At 38.1% G+C, this 13,757-nt stretch overlaps 1 protein-coding gene across 6 annotated transcripts in view; it reads right to left on the bottom strand.

The window, feature by feature from the left end:
• The window catches only part of PFKFB1 (6-phosphofructo-2-kinase/fructose-2,6-biphosphatase 1), a 100,139-nt gene extending 87,237 nt beyond the window's left edge, over nt 1-12,902 (bottom strand). For 5 of the 6 annotated variants that reach the window (XM_065916025.1, XM_065916027.1, XM_065916024.1 and 2 more), the window contains exons 1-2: nt 12,771-12,891; nt 8,387-8,900 (exon numbers count right to left, since the gene is read on the bottom strand). In XM_065916025.1, the coding sequence (XP_065772097.1) occupies nt 8,387-8,483 (97 nt within the window). In that variant the 5' untranslated portion in view covers nt 8,484-8,900; nt 12,771-12,891. Of the gene's footprint in view, nt 1-8,386; nt 8,901-12,770 lie in introns of all 6 variants that reach the window. The other variant, XM_065916026.1, reaches the window with a different exon arrangement.
• Nucleotides 12,903-13,757: the final 855 nt, after the last annotated feature.

The following is a 13,757-nucleotide window of genomic DNA, read 5'->3' as shown; positions in this document are numbered from 1 at the left end:
TAAAGCAGAAATAGATATTTTTCTCGAACTCTCTTGCTTTTTCTATGATCCAGTGGATGTTAGCAATTTGATCTCTGGTTCCTCTGCCTTTTCTAAGTCCAGCTTGAACATCTGGAAGTTCACGGTTCACATATTGCTGAAGCCTGGCTTGGAGAATTTTGAGCATTACTTTACTAGCGTGTGAGATGAGCACAATTTTGCAGTAGTTTGAGCATTCTTTGGGATTGCCTTTCTTTGGGATTGGAATGAAAACTGACCTTTTCCGGTCCTGTGGCCACTGCTGAGTTTTCCAATTTTACTGGCATACTGAGTGCAGCACTTTCACAGCACCATCTTTCAGGATTTGAAATAGCTCAATTGAATGATCAACAGAATGATCTCTGTTCGTTTCCAAGGCAAACCATTCAATATCACAGTAATCCAAGCCTATGCCCAACCAGTAACACTGAAGTAGCTGAAGTTGAACTGTTGTATGAAGACCTACAAGATCTTTTAGAACTAACACCCAAAAAAGATGTCCTTTTCATTATAGGGGACTGGAATACAAAAGTAGGAAGTCAAGAAACACCTGGAGTAACAGGCAAATTTGACCTTGAAGTACGGAATGAAGCAGGGCAAAGGCCAAGAGAAAGCACTGGTCATAGCAAACACCCTCTTCCAACAACACAAGAGAAGCCTCTACGCATGGACATCACCAGATGGTCAACACCAAAATCAGATTGATTATATTCTTTGCAGCCAAAAATGGAGAAGCTCTATACAGTCAGGAAAAAACAAGACCAGGAGCTGACTGTGGCTCAGATCATGAACTCCTAATTGCCAAATGCAGACTTAAATGGAAGAAAGTAGGGAAAACCACTAGACCATTCAGGTATGACCAAAATCAGATCCCTTATGATTATACAGCTGAATTGAGAAATAGATTTAAGGGACTAGATCTGATAGACAGAGTGCCTGATGAACTATTGATGGAGTTTCGTGACATTGTACAGGAGACAAGGATCAAGATCATCCCCATGGAAAAGAAATGCAAAAACGCAAAATGGCTGTCTGAGGAGGCCTTACAAATAGCTGTGAAAAGAAGAGAAGTGAAAAGCAAAGGAGAAAAGGAAAGATATTCCCATTTGAATGCAGAGTTCCAAAGAATAGCCAGGAGAGATAAGAAAGCCTTCCTCAGCGATCAGTGCAAAGAAATAGAGGAAAACAACAGAATGGGAAAGACTAGAGATCTCTTCAAGAAAATTAGAGATATCAAGGGAACATTTCATGCTAAGATGGGCTCGATAAAGGAGAGAAATGGTATGGACCTAACAGAAGCAAAGATCTTAAGAAGAGGTGGCAAGAATACACAGAAGAACTGTGCAAAAAAGATCTTCATGACCCAGATAATCACGATGATGTGATCACTCACCTAGAGCCAGACATCGTGGAATGTGAAGTCAAGTGGGCCTTAGAAAGCATCACTATGAACAAAGCTAGTGGAGGTGATGGAATTCCAGTTGAGCTATTTCAAATCATGAAAGATGATGCTGTGAAAGTGCTGTACTCAATATGCCTTTTCATTATAGGGGACTGGAATGCGAAAGTAGGAAGTCAAGAGATACCTGGAGTATTAGGCAAATTTGGCCTTGGAATACAGAATGAAACAGGGCAAAGTCTAACAGAGTTTTGCCACAAGAATGCACCGGTCATAGCAAATACCCTCTTCCACCAACATATAAGAAGGTTCTACATATGAACATTACCATATGGTCACTACTGAAATCAGATTGATTATATTCTTTGCAGCCAAAGATGGAGAAGCTCTATATAGTCAGGAAATCAAGACCAGGAGCTGACTGTGGGCTCAGACCATGTCAAATTCAGACTTTAATTGAAGAAATTAGGGAAAACCACCAGATCATTCTGGTATCACCTAAATCAAATCCCATACAATTATATAGTGAAAGTGAGAAATAGATTCAAGGTATTAGAGATTCTTCTCAAGTAAAGATTGAACATCCTCTAGGATGACTATACTTTTAAAAATGGACAAAACCAGCAGTTAGTGGAGATACAGAGAAATTAGAATCCTCATATGTTGCTTATGGAAATATAAGACATCAATCCACTTGAAAATCAGCTTAGCAGTTCTTTAAATCATTGTTTTAATAGATAGAATTACCAAAGGACTTAACATTTCTACTTCTGAGTATCTATTCAAGAGAAATGAAAAATGTGTCCACCCAAAAACTTGTACACAAATATTTATGGCAACATTGTTCATAATAGTCAAAAGTGGAAAGAAACCAAATTTCCCTCAAATCAAATTTGAATTGGTTAAGCAAAATGTTGTATATCTATATAATGAAATCTTATTCAGATTTAAAAAGGAATGAAGTATCTACACATGCTACAACATGGATTAACTGAAAATATTATGCCCAATGGAAGAAGCCAGATACAAAAGAGTATATATTGTATGATTCCAGTAAAGTGAAATGTCCAGAATAGGCAAGTCTATGGTGACAATAAGTAGATTTTAGTGGGTTGCCAGTGGCTGAAGGGAGGGGGAAATCTGGAATCACACTAATGGGTATGGAATTTCTTTGGAAGGGTGTGATGAAAATGTTCTGGAATTAGTAATGGTGGTACATAACCACGTGAATATACTAAAAACTACTAAGTTGTACACTTTAAAATAGTGAGTTTTATGGTATGTGAATTATATCTCTATCAGAAACATTTTTCTTATAGGCCATCATTTAAGTCTATAAATGATGGAGAGGATGTGGAGGAAAAGGAACCCTCCTATGCTATTGGTTGTAATGTAACCTGGTACAGCCACTATGGAGAACAGCATGGAGGTTCCTTAAAAAACTGAAAATAGAGTTGCCATATGATCCAACAATCCCATTCCTGGGCATAAACCCAGAGAAAAATCTAATTTGAAAAGACACATTCATCCCTATGTTCACAGCAGCACTATTTACAATAGCCAAGACACAGAAGCAACCCAAATGTCCATCAACAGATGAATGAAAAAAAAAACAACAACAACAACAGATGAATGAATAAAGAAGATGTGAACAGAAGATTGAGTCTCCTCTTACCAAAGCAACCCCTAGGTGGGGTATGGCAAAAATTTTTGTTATTACATAAGGAAGAGCTTTCCAACTCTAAAAGTCTCTGGTTCTATCAGCATTAGTTTCTGTGTCATTGATACTAAAACCCTATGAACATTCCTTGTGAAATGAAAACATCACATAACACAGAAGAAAAAAAGGAAAAACAAACCAAATTAAGTCTAAGTGGCTTCTTCTGTCCAACTAATATTTTACCAATGAGTAATACAAGAACAGTGCACATTGCTCATCTCTACTCAGTCCATAGAAACTGTATTTTAATGAGAATTGCCTCATTCACTTCTTTACAAACCTCTGCTAATCTTTCAATCTGGATTAATGACATTTCTCACAAAGAACAACTCCAACAACTCTTTGCGCCATGATCGTCCAACCCAATAAAAATCTTTAAAACATTAAAAAAAAAGAAGATGTGATACATATATACCATGGAATGTTAGTCATGAAAAAGAATGAAATAATACCATTTGCAGCAACATGACGGACTTAGAAATTATCATGTTAAGTGAAGTAAGCCAGAGAGAGAAAGACAAGTATCATATGATATCACTTATAAGTGGAATCTAAAAAAAATGATATAAGTGAACTTATTTACAAAACAGAAATAGACTTACACACAGAAAAGAAACGTGGTTACCAAAGAAGATAGTGGGAGTTAGGGGAGAGATAAATTAGGAGTTTGGAATTAATATATGCAACCCTATATAAAATAGATAAACAACAAGGGTCTACAGTATAACACAAGAAACTATAATCAATATCTTATAATAACCTCTAATGAAAAAGAACCTGCAAAAGAATATATATATATATATATTCTGAGTTGCTCACAGTTGAAGCTAACACAACATTATAAGTTCACTACACTTCACTAAACTGGTAAAAACATTATTTTAAAGCATATGAATGATATACCAGGTAAATATAAAGCTAAATAAAGTAAATATACATATAATAATATCAGAAAAAAATTGTAGGACAAAATGTCAATTATACTAAATTAGCATAAATTTCCTTACACGTTGATAAATATTCAGTTTACCAGAAATATGTAGCAATTCTAAATTTGTAACTATTTACAAAGCTTTAAAATTGACATAGTTACAAGAGACATTAACAAATTTTTCATATCAACAAGCAGACAAAATCCTGGAAGAATACAGAGAATTTGAGTCAGATCAACAAATATAACTTAAGTTAAGTATACAGTATTCTTAATCAAATTATAAAATGTATATTTTTTTCAAGTGCTCATGGAATTTTTACCAAAAATTACCATATGTTGGTCCATAAAGCAAATCTCAATAGATATCAAAGAATTGAAATCATACAGTTTGTTCTTGAAGAAGGATGGAATCAGACTGGAAATGGTAAGTGCACTGATCTAGCAAAACAGAAGCTGGCCCAAGGGTTTGGCACCAACTTCTAGAGGAAGCCTTCTGTGTCAGGCATTAACTCTTCAGTTGCTAGATGATAATTTATAGGTCTTAGCAGTTCTGAGAAAGGGACTGAGGTGGCCAGGGCAACTGAGCGATAGAGAAACTAAGAAAGCCCTGAGCAGTGTCTATTTACCAAATAGTCTGGAAATACTTTAAAAATTCATATGTCCATACAACTGTGCATCTGTGGAATACCAATCTGTTTAATATGACAATTATAGCATCAGATGTTTATATTCAAAAGGAAGAAAGTCTGAAAATAAATAAGCTGTGCATCCAACCCCAGAAGTTAAAAAAGGAAAACAGAGTAAGTCCAAAGAAAGTAGAAAAAAAGAATAATGATGAGGAAAATGGCTAAATAAAAAGCCAGAGATATAACAGAAAGAATCAGAAGGCCAAAAGTCAACTATTTAAAAAAATTTACAAAAGTGACAAACTTCTGTCAATATTGATCAAGAATAAAAAAAAAGGTACAAATAAACAAGGATAAGAGGATATAATTGCAAATGAAATAGAGATTTTAAAAATATGGATGTAAGTTTATGCAAATAAATTTGAAAAGTGATATGAAATAGAAAAATTCCTAAAAAAACATAATTTAACAAAACTGACAAGAAGGAATAACAAACTTGAATGATTTTATAACTATTCAAAAGATTGTATCAATTAATTTTTTTCTTACAAAGAAAACACCTGGTCTGATGTTTTTACCTGGAAGTTGTGCCAAATATTTAAAGAACAAATAGTTCCTTGGATAACCTCTGTCAGAAAATAGAATGAAAGGGAATAGTTCCCACTTCATTTTATGACTCAAAAGTCAAACAGGGAACAATGAGAATGGAGAAAGTACAGGTCAATCTCATTCATAAACAAAATGCCAAATCCCTAAATAAAATATTAATGAACAAAATCCAGTATTATTTATCCTAAGATTGCAAGACAGATAAAAAACAAGAAAAATCTCTAGTGTAATTCATATTAACAAATTAAAACAGAAAACCAATCTGTCATCTCAGTGGACACAGATAACATGTTTATAAAATTCAAAATCTACTCATCTTTAAAAAATCCTGTTTCAAACAAAGAACAAACTGGAACTTCCTTAACCTGTTAAGTGGCATGTGCAAAAAAATTACAGCAAACTTACTCAATGGTGAAACTTTAAAAACATTACCTTTAAAATTAAGTCCAATATAAACATGAGTAATATTAACATTTCTATTCAACATTGGTGTTCATGTTTTGAAGTTAGTAGGTCCTAGCAGTGACATAATATAAGAATAATAGGTTTTAAAAAGTAAGGATTGGAAGGGAAAAAAGAGAACTGTCATTTACATATAAGTTATCAAAATTAAGTTTATCAAGTTTGCAGGTTGCAAATGCAATACACAAACCCCCCACAATTATAGTTGTAATCATTAGCAATAAATTGGTATAAAATGCAATTTTCTATAAAGGTACACAATAGCAACAAAATAAACAAAAATTATAATGACACAGAAGCCCTTTTAAATTATAAGACTTCACTCAAATAACATAAAAAAGTCTAAATAGAGACACACCATATTTACAGAAGACTCAATATCACAAAGATGTTAACTTTCCTTAAACTGATATATAGATTGACTGTAATTCCAATTCCAATCAAAACACCAAAAGTTGTATGTATGTGTGTGTAGTTTGAAAAACTGATTCCAAAATTTATGGGGACAAAAATTTTCATTGTGTAATTGTTCATAACCCTAAACTAGAAATTATATAAATATACATCAACAGTAAAATGGATAAATAAATCATGGGATATTTGCAAAATATAATATTATACAGCAAAGAGAATAAACAATTGCATGCAACAATATTATAGATGGCACAAAATATAATGTTGAATGAGAAAAAAAAGTCACAGATAAATATACATAGTTGTTCAAGAACTTTGCACACTAATGCATTTAATCCTCAGAATAGTCGTTAAATAATTGTATACCTCTACCACCCCCAGGTCACTAAGTTTATTATACCTGTGGTCTGACATAATTCAGTCAATCACTTATGAGTCACTATCTTGTACACACAGATCCCCATGCTTTGCTATGGTGAGGGTAGAGTGGACGTAGCACAGAGTTACCATTTACTGGGTATCTGCTATGTGCCAGGCATCAGGTTTGATGCTGGAGATATGATGGGCAAAAGACCATACACCCACCTTCTTATTTAAATAATAACAATAACATTGAGTACTTACTATACACCTGACATTCTTTTAAGCATTTTATATGTTTTAGCTTTCTAATCCTCACAACACTATTACTAACTTCTTTTTACCAATGAGGAAATGGAAGCACAGGTAAGTTAAGAGGGTCCAGACATCCAGGGTCACAGAGGCAGGAGGTGGCAGAGTTGGGACTCAAAGCTAGGCAGTCTGAATCACTGAACACCCCAACAACATGGGGAAGTAGGTATTAATTATGTCTTATAGCTGAGGAGAGATAAGCTCTTAAAATAAAGTGAATGCCTATTTATTTTGCATCTTCTATATGACAGAGACTATATTATGTGATTTATGTATATTATTTCTCCAACTGAAAGACAAGAGTTCCCAGGAATATAAAGGTTCCAAGTATGCAAAAGTGGCTTGCCTGCTTGCCAGCTTAACCCAATAGCCCCTTAGAAGGAATAAATGTGATTTGGTGAGTGAGGGTAGGATGTAATTTTCAGTCTCATCTAGGCTCCTTGATCTCCAGATGAGTGATTGAAACTGCTGATGGAGAGGAAAAGGAAGAACAGAAGGCTAGGTTTTTCCCCTCTCTTCCTCCATCCATACCCTCCATTCTACATAGTATATTTAACATCTTACATCTTCCTGGATCTCCCTCTTACTAGCTGTGAGCCTGGACCTCTTCTAGCATTAGCATAGTGGAAGCTCGGTCAGCTGGTCCTTAAAATGTCTGGGTCCCACAGTCCATAGCTGTCTTATCTCCACCCACCTTATGGCTCCTCAGGTCAAAATTCTTGGGCTGGAAACACCTTGATCTGCAAACTGTCCCCTGTTATCTATGGGAAATGGTATAATCTACTTTAAAAATGTATTTACAGGTTGTATTTGCTTTCCCCCTTTGATCCTAGTCTTTCTTAAATTTTCAAAGTGAACATTACACCAGTAGTCTTTCCCTGGGTGTCTTCTCCCTCAAATTCCTAGAGCAGCAAATGTGTCCATATGTGCCATGAAGGCAATGCAGGAGACAGGACACCAGCCTTTTCCAACCCAGTTAGGCAGGACACCCAGCCTTTTCCCACCCAGTTAAACCCAGTTTCTCAAGGAGGCTTGAGAAAGGGGAGGAGCAAAACCGACCAATGATATGGAACTGTTGTGTACCCAGCACCTGTCCTCTAAGAAACAACGCCAAGAACTTTATTTCACCCAAGCGCTATCAGACAGTACAAATTTCCAGACATTTCACTGAGGTCACCAAAATAAGACATTTAGGCTAGCACTGATCTAGAACTGTCAGATTTCAAACAAGAAGTATTCCAAATAAGCTCTGGATAAAAGAAAAAATTCCTAGTCAATAATCCCTCTGATTAAGATGGTCTTTACATAACCATCATTCTTTCTCTGTATTCACCTCTTTCTATCTTTCTTTCTCTCCTTCTTTCTCTGTTTTTGACATTAGCATCTTGTTGCCCTACAGCTATTTCACCCAGCTGCTCATCTATTCCAACTTTCAGGTTGGGGTGGGGGTGGACAGGGGGCCATGTCCTTTAATCTTCTACACCCATTCTACCACCACCACATTGAAGCCCCCAGAAGCAAACCCCACTTACAGCCCCTCCTCCGTTGCAGCCTGATGTTGCCGTTGTTGTGTGGAATCCAGATCTTCTGCAATCTGGTTTGGGTGAGCTCTCCCATCTCTTGAGACATCTTAGGCGTTGCAGCTAATGACACCACTGTCCACAAGGTACCCGGCCTTACTTTCTGTCTTATTAGCTCTCTCTTCTTTTGCTGTGGCCACAGCAGGTGGTGGACAGAGTTGGGACAGGGAGGTGTGCTGGGGTTCTGAGCCCTTTTGCAGCCTGTCTCCAGCCTCTCTTTTGTCTCCTAGTCCTTGCCTGCCTCTGCTCCTGTATGTACCATTGGGGGCTTGGGTGCAGAGGAGAGGTTGGGCAGAGGTCAGCAGAGGCCTCTGAACTCCAAGAGCTGTGTACATAGGAGATAAGTTGGAGCCCAGCAAGGAAGGCAGCCAGCAAGAGAGCCCAGGTCTGGCCAGTCACTTCCCTCCAATGAAGACAGGACTAGTAGAGTATGCAAATAAAAGACTGAAGATCATGTGCTTATGTCCTGTGTGGGGTGGGGAGGCAAAGGTGATGGAGTCAGATCTCAGCAGCTTTCATAGCTTTGCAATAAAAAAACAGGCCCAAGCAGAATGTCAGGCTCCAACCCAGAAACAGAGATCCACATCAGAAATGCAAGATTCCCAAATACAAAAACACAAACACAATGTCCCTACTGAAAAAAATGTTTTGAGCTAGCAATCATCATCCCAAACTGGAATTGGAAGGTTTACCACCTCAATGCCCTCCCAAAGGCACTACAAACCTTTTCTTCCCCTGAATGCAACTACCTTTCCTATCCAGGGTCCTGCTTTCCTAAAATGTGAGTGTGCTGCCCGGGACACTTTCAGAGAGATGGGCACTGTTTGATCATCTTTATGCTCTCTCCAGCCAAGGCTAAATAAATCAGAGTAAACCTGACACCTTGGGAAGAGATGTGCATGCAGCCATTGCTAGGGAGAGTGGCAGTATGATTGCCAACTGTCATCAAGTCCTCTAGGGAGAAAGGAATTGTGATCTAACCCAGAACTTGACTAAAATTCTTTATGCCAAGCCATGAGGATGGAGGCCTGGGGGGAGGCTGCAGCAAGCAGACTGTGGGGAATAGGGAGCAATGGCCTCAAAGTAGGACAAGTCCATAGGCCAGAGCCATCCTACTCAGAATTCTCTTCTTTACCCTCCCCCTGATTGTTTTGAAACTTTTATGTGTAAAACTCATCTAACAGCATAACTTACCTGGAAGATGTTCAAGTGTGCTCTTACTTCATTCTTTTGCAACCTTCCCACCCCTTGATAAACCTCCAGTGATTGGCTACATGGAAGCTCAGTTTCTTCCTCTGAGCTGGGCAACACTGGGCCAGTCTCTTGGGGATATAAATCTCCAATTCCTGACCTCCAGTGCTCTCAGCTCCACTTTGCCTTTTAAGAAGTTCCCTATAATACATTCTCAGCATCCCAGTCTATGTAAAAGTTAGATTCCCTCCAGTTTCTGTGTATAAATCACACCAAACTTTCAATACATTTCAGAGCCTTCCCTTCTAAATGAATCTCTTGAGGCAGTGGATCACAGTGGTTAAAAGCATTGGGCTCTGGAGCCATACTACCTGAGTGGAATCCCACCTCTTCCCCCTTGCTAGGAGACCCTGGGCAGAACACAACTTTTCAGTGCCCTGGTGAAACACTTTATGTTTTCATCTCATAAGAGTATCTTAGGGTAGTTGAAGATTCAGTGTGTTAACACATATAAAGTAATCTGGGAAATGTTCAATATATATTATGTAACACTGTGATTCCCTCTGTGAAGTAAAAGATCAATCACCTCTTTGGCTAATCTACAATTTCTAATGTAATGGTGAGAATTCAGGAAACAGCAAAAGAAACTTATAAAATTATGACAAAGGGTTAACATTTGTAATAAAGAACTCATGCCAATCAATTAGAAAGATGAATTCATTTTTATTTTTTGGTTTTACGATACAGAAGACCCCCTAGAAATAATTTTATCCAGCTCTCTCAGGTAAGAAAATAGAGGCTTGAGAGGGGAAGTATTTTCCTAAGGTCCTATAGCAAATTAAATCACCAAGTCAGGAATGAAACACTGGGGATCTAATTTCTCCAGTCCAGGGTTTTTCTTTGGTTTAAGTGATAAAAATAGCTTGTTTTAAGAACGTGGTCCTCCAGATTAGCTCATAACATATAGAGTCCTAGATCTAGACTTTGGAAGAGATACAATATTCTTAATCTTAATAAGCCAAACTGTATCACTATGCTAATGCTAATAATCTTAATAATAATGCTTTAGAAGTATGTTTTCCAAGGCCTACAATGAAACATATTCTTTTTCATAGTTGCTCCTTCCAAACATTCTCACTAGCCTCACAGGGAAACTGAGGTCTCGGGAGGGGAAGTGGCTTGTCTGATGTAATCAATCTAGTCATATGAACCCCATTTCTATGTTTACAATTTTGTCCTCATGACCCTGCATGAAAGATAATTTTAGCAGCAGGAAATCTGAGATAGGAGCTTAGCCGACTTTTGACAAGGTCTGAAAGGAAAAGTTGGGGTCCAGGCTTGAAAACCCAAATTAAAATTGCCTGAAATTAGCTGTGTGTGTGTGTGTGTGTGTGTGTGTCTGTGTCTGTGTGTTTAACCACTGTTATCATTGTGATCCCCAGAAGTAGGAAAACTCAACAAGCTTTTTGGAAAGGCCTCAGCCCTGGCTCTTCTCAATCAAACCTACTTCTCCAGTCATGTCTCTTTTTAGACTCCCATGGCTAAATTGTACCAGCTAACTCACTGGGTCCCCAAACTTACTGTGTACTGTTTTGCCTCTGGGTGTTCACTCAGCCCAGAATGCCTTCTCTTCCTTCCCATTCTCAGTGAAATATGACTCAACTTTCTAGGCTGGGCTCAATTCTCATCTCCTCTGAGAAGCCTTGGCTTTGGTTCCCACATTGCTTATATGCTTCTGTTTATCTGAGCAAGTATCAACCTGTGTTTTACCAGTTTACTTTCCTACTAGATTGTGAGCTCTTTAAGGATAGGTACTGGATCTCAGTTATCTGTGATCTGTTTCCAGATGTCTAGCTCAGGTCTTGGCACAGAGGATACTTGCTTAATCTACATCTCTCTGCCTGGATGAGATGAACATGTGTACAAATAATCCTCATTCAACAAGATAAATTTTATAAAAAGGGAGCTTTTCAGGGAACTGGAGTGGGGGAAATAACTTGGTTTGAAGGTAGAAGGTGATAGGAGGATCTAGAGAGTTTCTCAACTCTGAATGGGGCAAAACAAAAAAACTAAAGAATGAAGTACCCTCACTCCCCAAAATGATCCAATTAACTGGTTACAGAAAAAAAAAAAAAAAAAAAAAAGGTTCACTCAGTATCAGAGACTTACTAACCCTAACTTAAGACGAAGAGTTGAACCACAAATTCTAATTTGGGATTAATTGTACGGAGGAAAGCATGAAGTGTGACTTTCTGAGGCATACAGACTCTGATCATCCTCCCAAAGTATGGAATTTATGAAAGAATTTCATTAAAAGCAATGTCAAGACAGTACTGATGGGTATCAAAATCACAAATGGAGTCTCCGTATAGGTAATTCTTGGAGTGTATGGATGTGAATGCATTTGTTTTAGAGTGAAGAGGGGAGATTGCCTGCTTATAGGTCAGGTGTCTATATGTGTATATTAGGCCTTTTGTGGAAGCAGCCTAGGAGCCATTTCCTTCTTAGCCACTTCCCTGACCTACTATCCCCTCACTACTTTCAGCCCCATGCCTGGAGCCCAAGGTTTGCACTCCACAAACCACAGTCATTCAGGGAGAAGAAAGTTGTGTGTGGTATTGCCTGTGGAGGCTACAGAAAAGGTAAGATCACTAACACAGAGCACAGAAATCCTGAAAGAGCTTTGGTTCCTCTCATCCTACTCTTCTTCACCTTGTTACAACCCTCTGAGGGAAATAGGATAGGGACTTTAATTTCCATTTTAGCGAGGAGGCTACTGAAGCCCAAAGAAGCTAAAAAGCTTGTTCAAAGTGCCACAGCAAACCAGTCCTACTTTATACACCAGTTGGCAGTTAAGAAATGTAATATCTATCATCCAGCTTTAAAAAAAAAGAAACTGGACTAGACCAAGTTAGAGAGACTTCTAAAAGCGCTAGGGAACTGCCCTTTGGGCCAGTGTTCCACAAAGACAGGTCAGAATGGATGATAGATAATGAGATATAGAAATTATATTAATCCCAAACTTCCCATACACTTTAGTGAACAGTTCAAGTGACTGCCTACACTAGGAAAATTTTCCAGAGAGCCTAAAGAATGGATTTATATTTTTATTAACTCCTATCTATTTTTCTTCTGTCTCACCTACCTGTTCTCCTAGAGGTTTTTTCTTCCATCACTAATTATCCGACACACGACTCTTGCATTTAGACCCCCAAAGCAGGTCCAGTGATCAAACAGGGAGTCTGGAGGTGCTTGTCGGTTCTCTGGGAAGGCCGGGAAGTACCCTTGGTAAGAGGGGGAGTGTACCCGCTGTTGAAATATCAGCTGTTGTAGTTGCCAAAGAAGTTCCTGAGTCATCCGGAGCCTTTTCTCTTCAGGCCAACCCCGAAGGTCAGAACTAATATTAACAAGCTACCGCAGAATGGGGAAATGAAAACCAGCAATGGAAACAGGCAAGATCTGGATTTCCTTAGGGCTGTTTCATATTGGTCCTCAGTGCAAATTGGCATGATCCCTTACTGGAAAGTGGTTTGGCAATATGAAGTAAGAGCAATGCAAATGTTCATTTCCTTTGTCCTAATTATTCCACTCTTGGGACTCAATCCTAAGCTTATAACCACCAAAAACATGAAAAAGCTTAAAGCACCAACATTTTAATTTCAATTGTAGAGCTATTTTCTGATGGCAACAGCCTGTAAGTCCATCAGAGGGAATGTAACTTTTAAGTCCTCCAGGGGGGAAAGCAGCTCTTTAGGTCTTATTTGCAGACATTGAGCATGATGGTTGGAATTCTGGGGGAAAAGTAATTATACTGCAATTCTGGGCGAGGAACTTAAGGATGCAAAGTTATACTTTCCCCTGGATATTGGGCACTTCTATTATCTCTATTCTTAAGTTCTCAGAAAACAAGTCACTAATCTGCTGATGCTCTTGCTAATATCCTTTGCTTGTTCATTCATTCAGCAAACATTTATTAACTCCTAACATGTGTTGTGTGCTATATTAGTGAGTGAAAGTGAAGTCGCTCAGTCGTGTTCGACTGTTTGCGACCCCATGGACTGTAGCTTACCAGGTTCCTCCATCCATGGAATTCTCCAGGCAAGAATACTGGAGTGGGTTGTCATTTTCTTCT

Source organism: Muntiacus reevesi, chromosome X (genome assembly GCF_963930625.1).
Source record: "Muntiacus reevesi chromosome X, mMunRee1.1, whole genome shotgun sequence".
NCBI lineage: Eukaryota > Metazoa > Chordata > Mammalia > Artiodactyla > Cervidae > Muntiacus > Muntiacus reevesi.
This window is presented reverse-complemented; position numbering and strand designations above follow the sequence as displayed.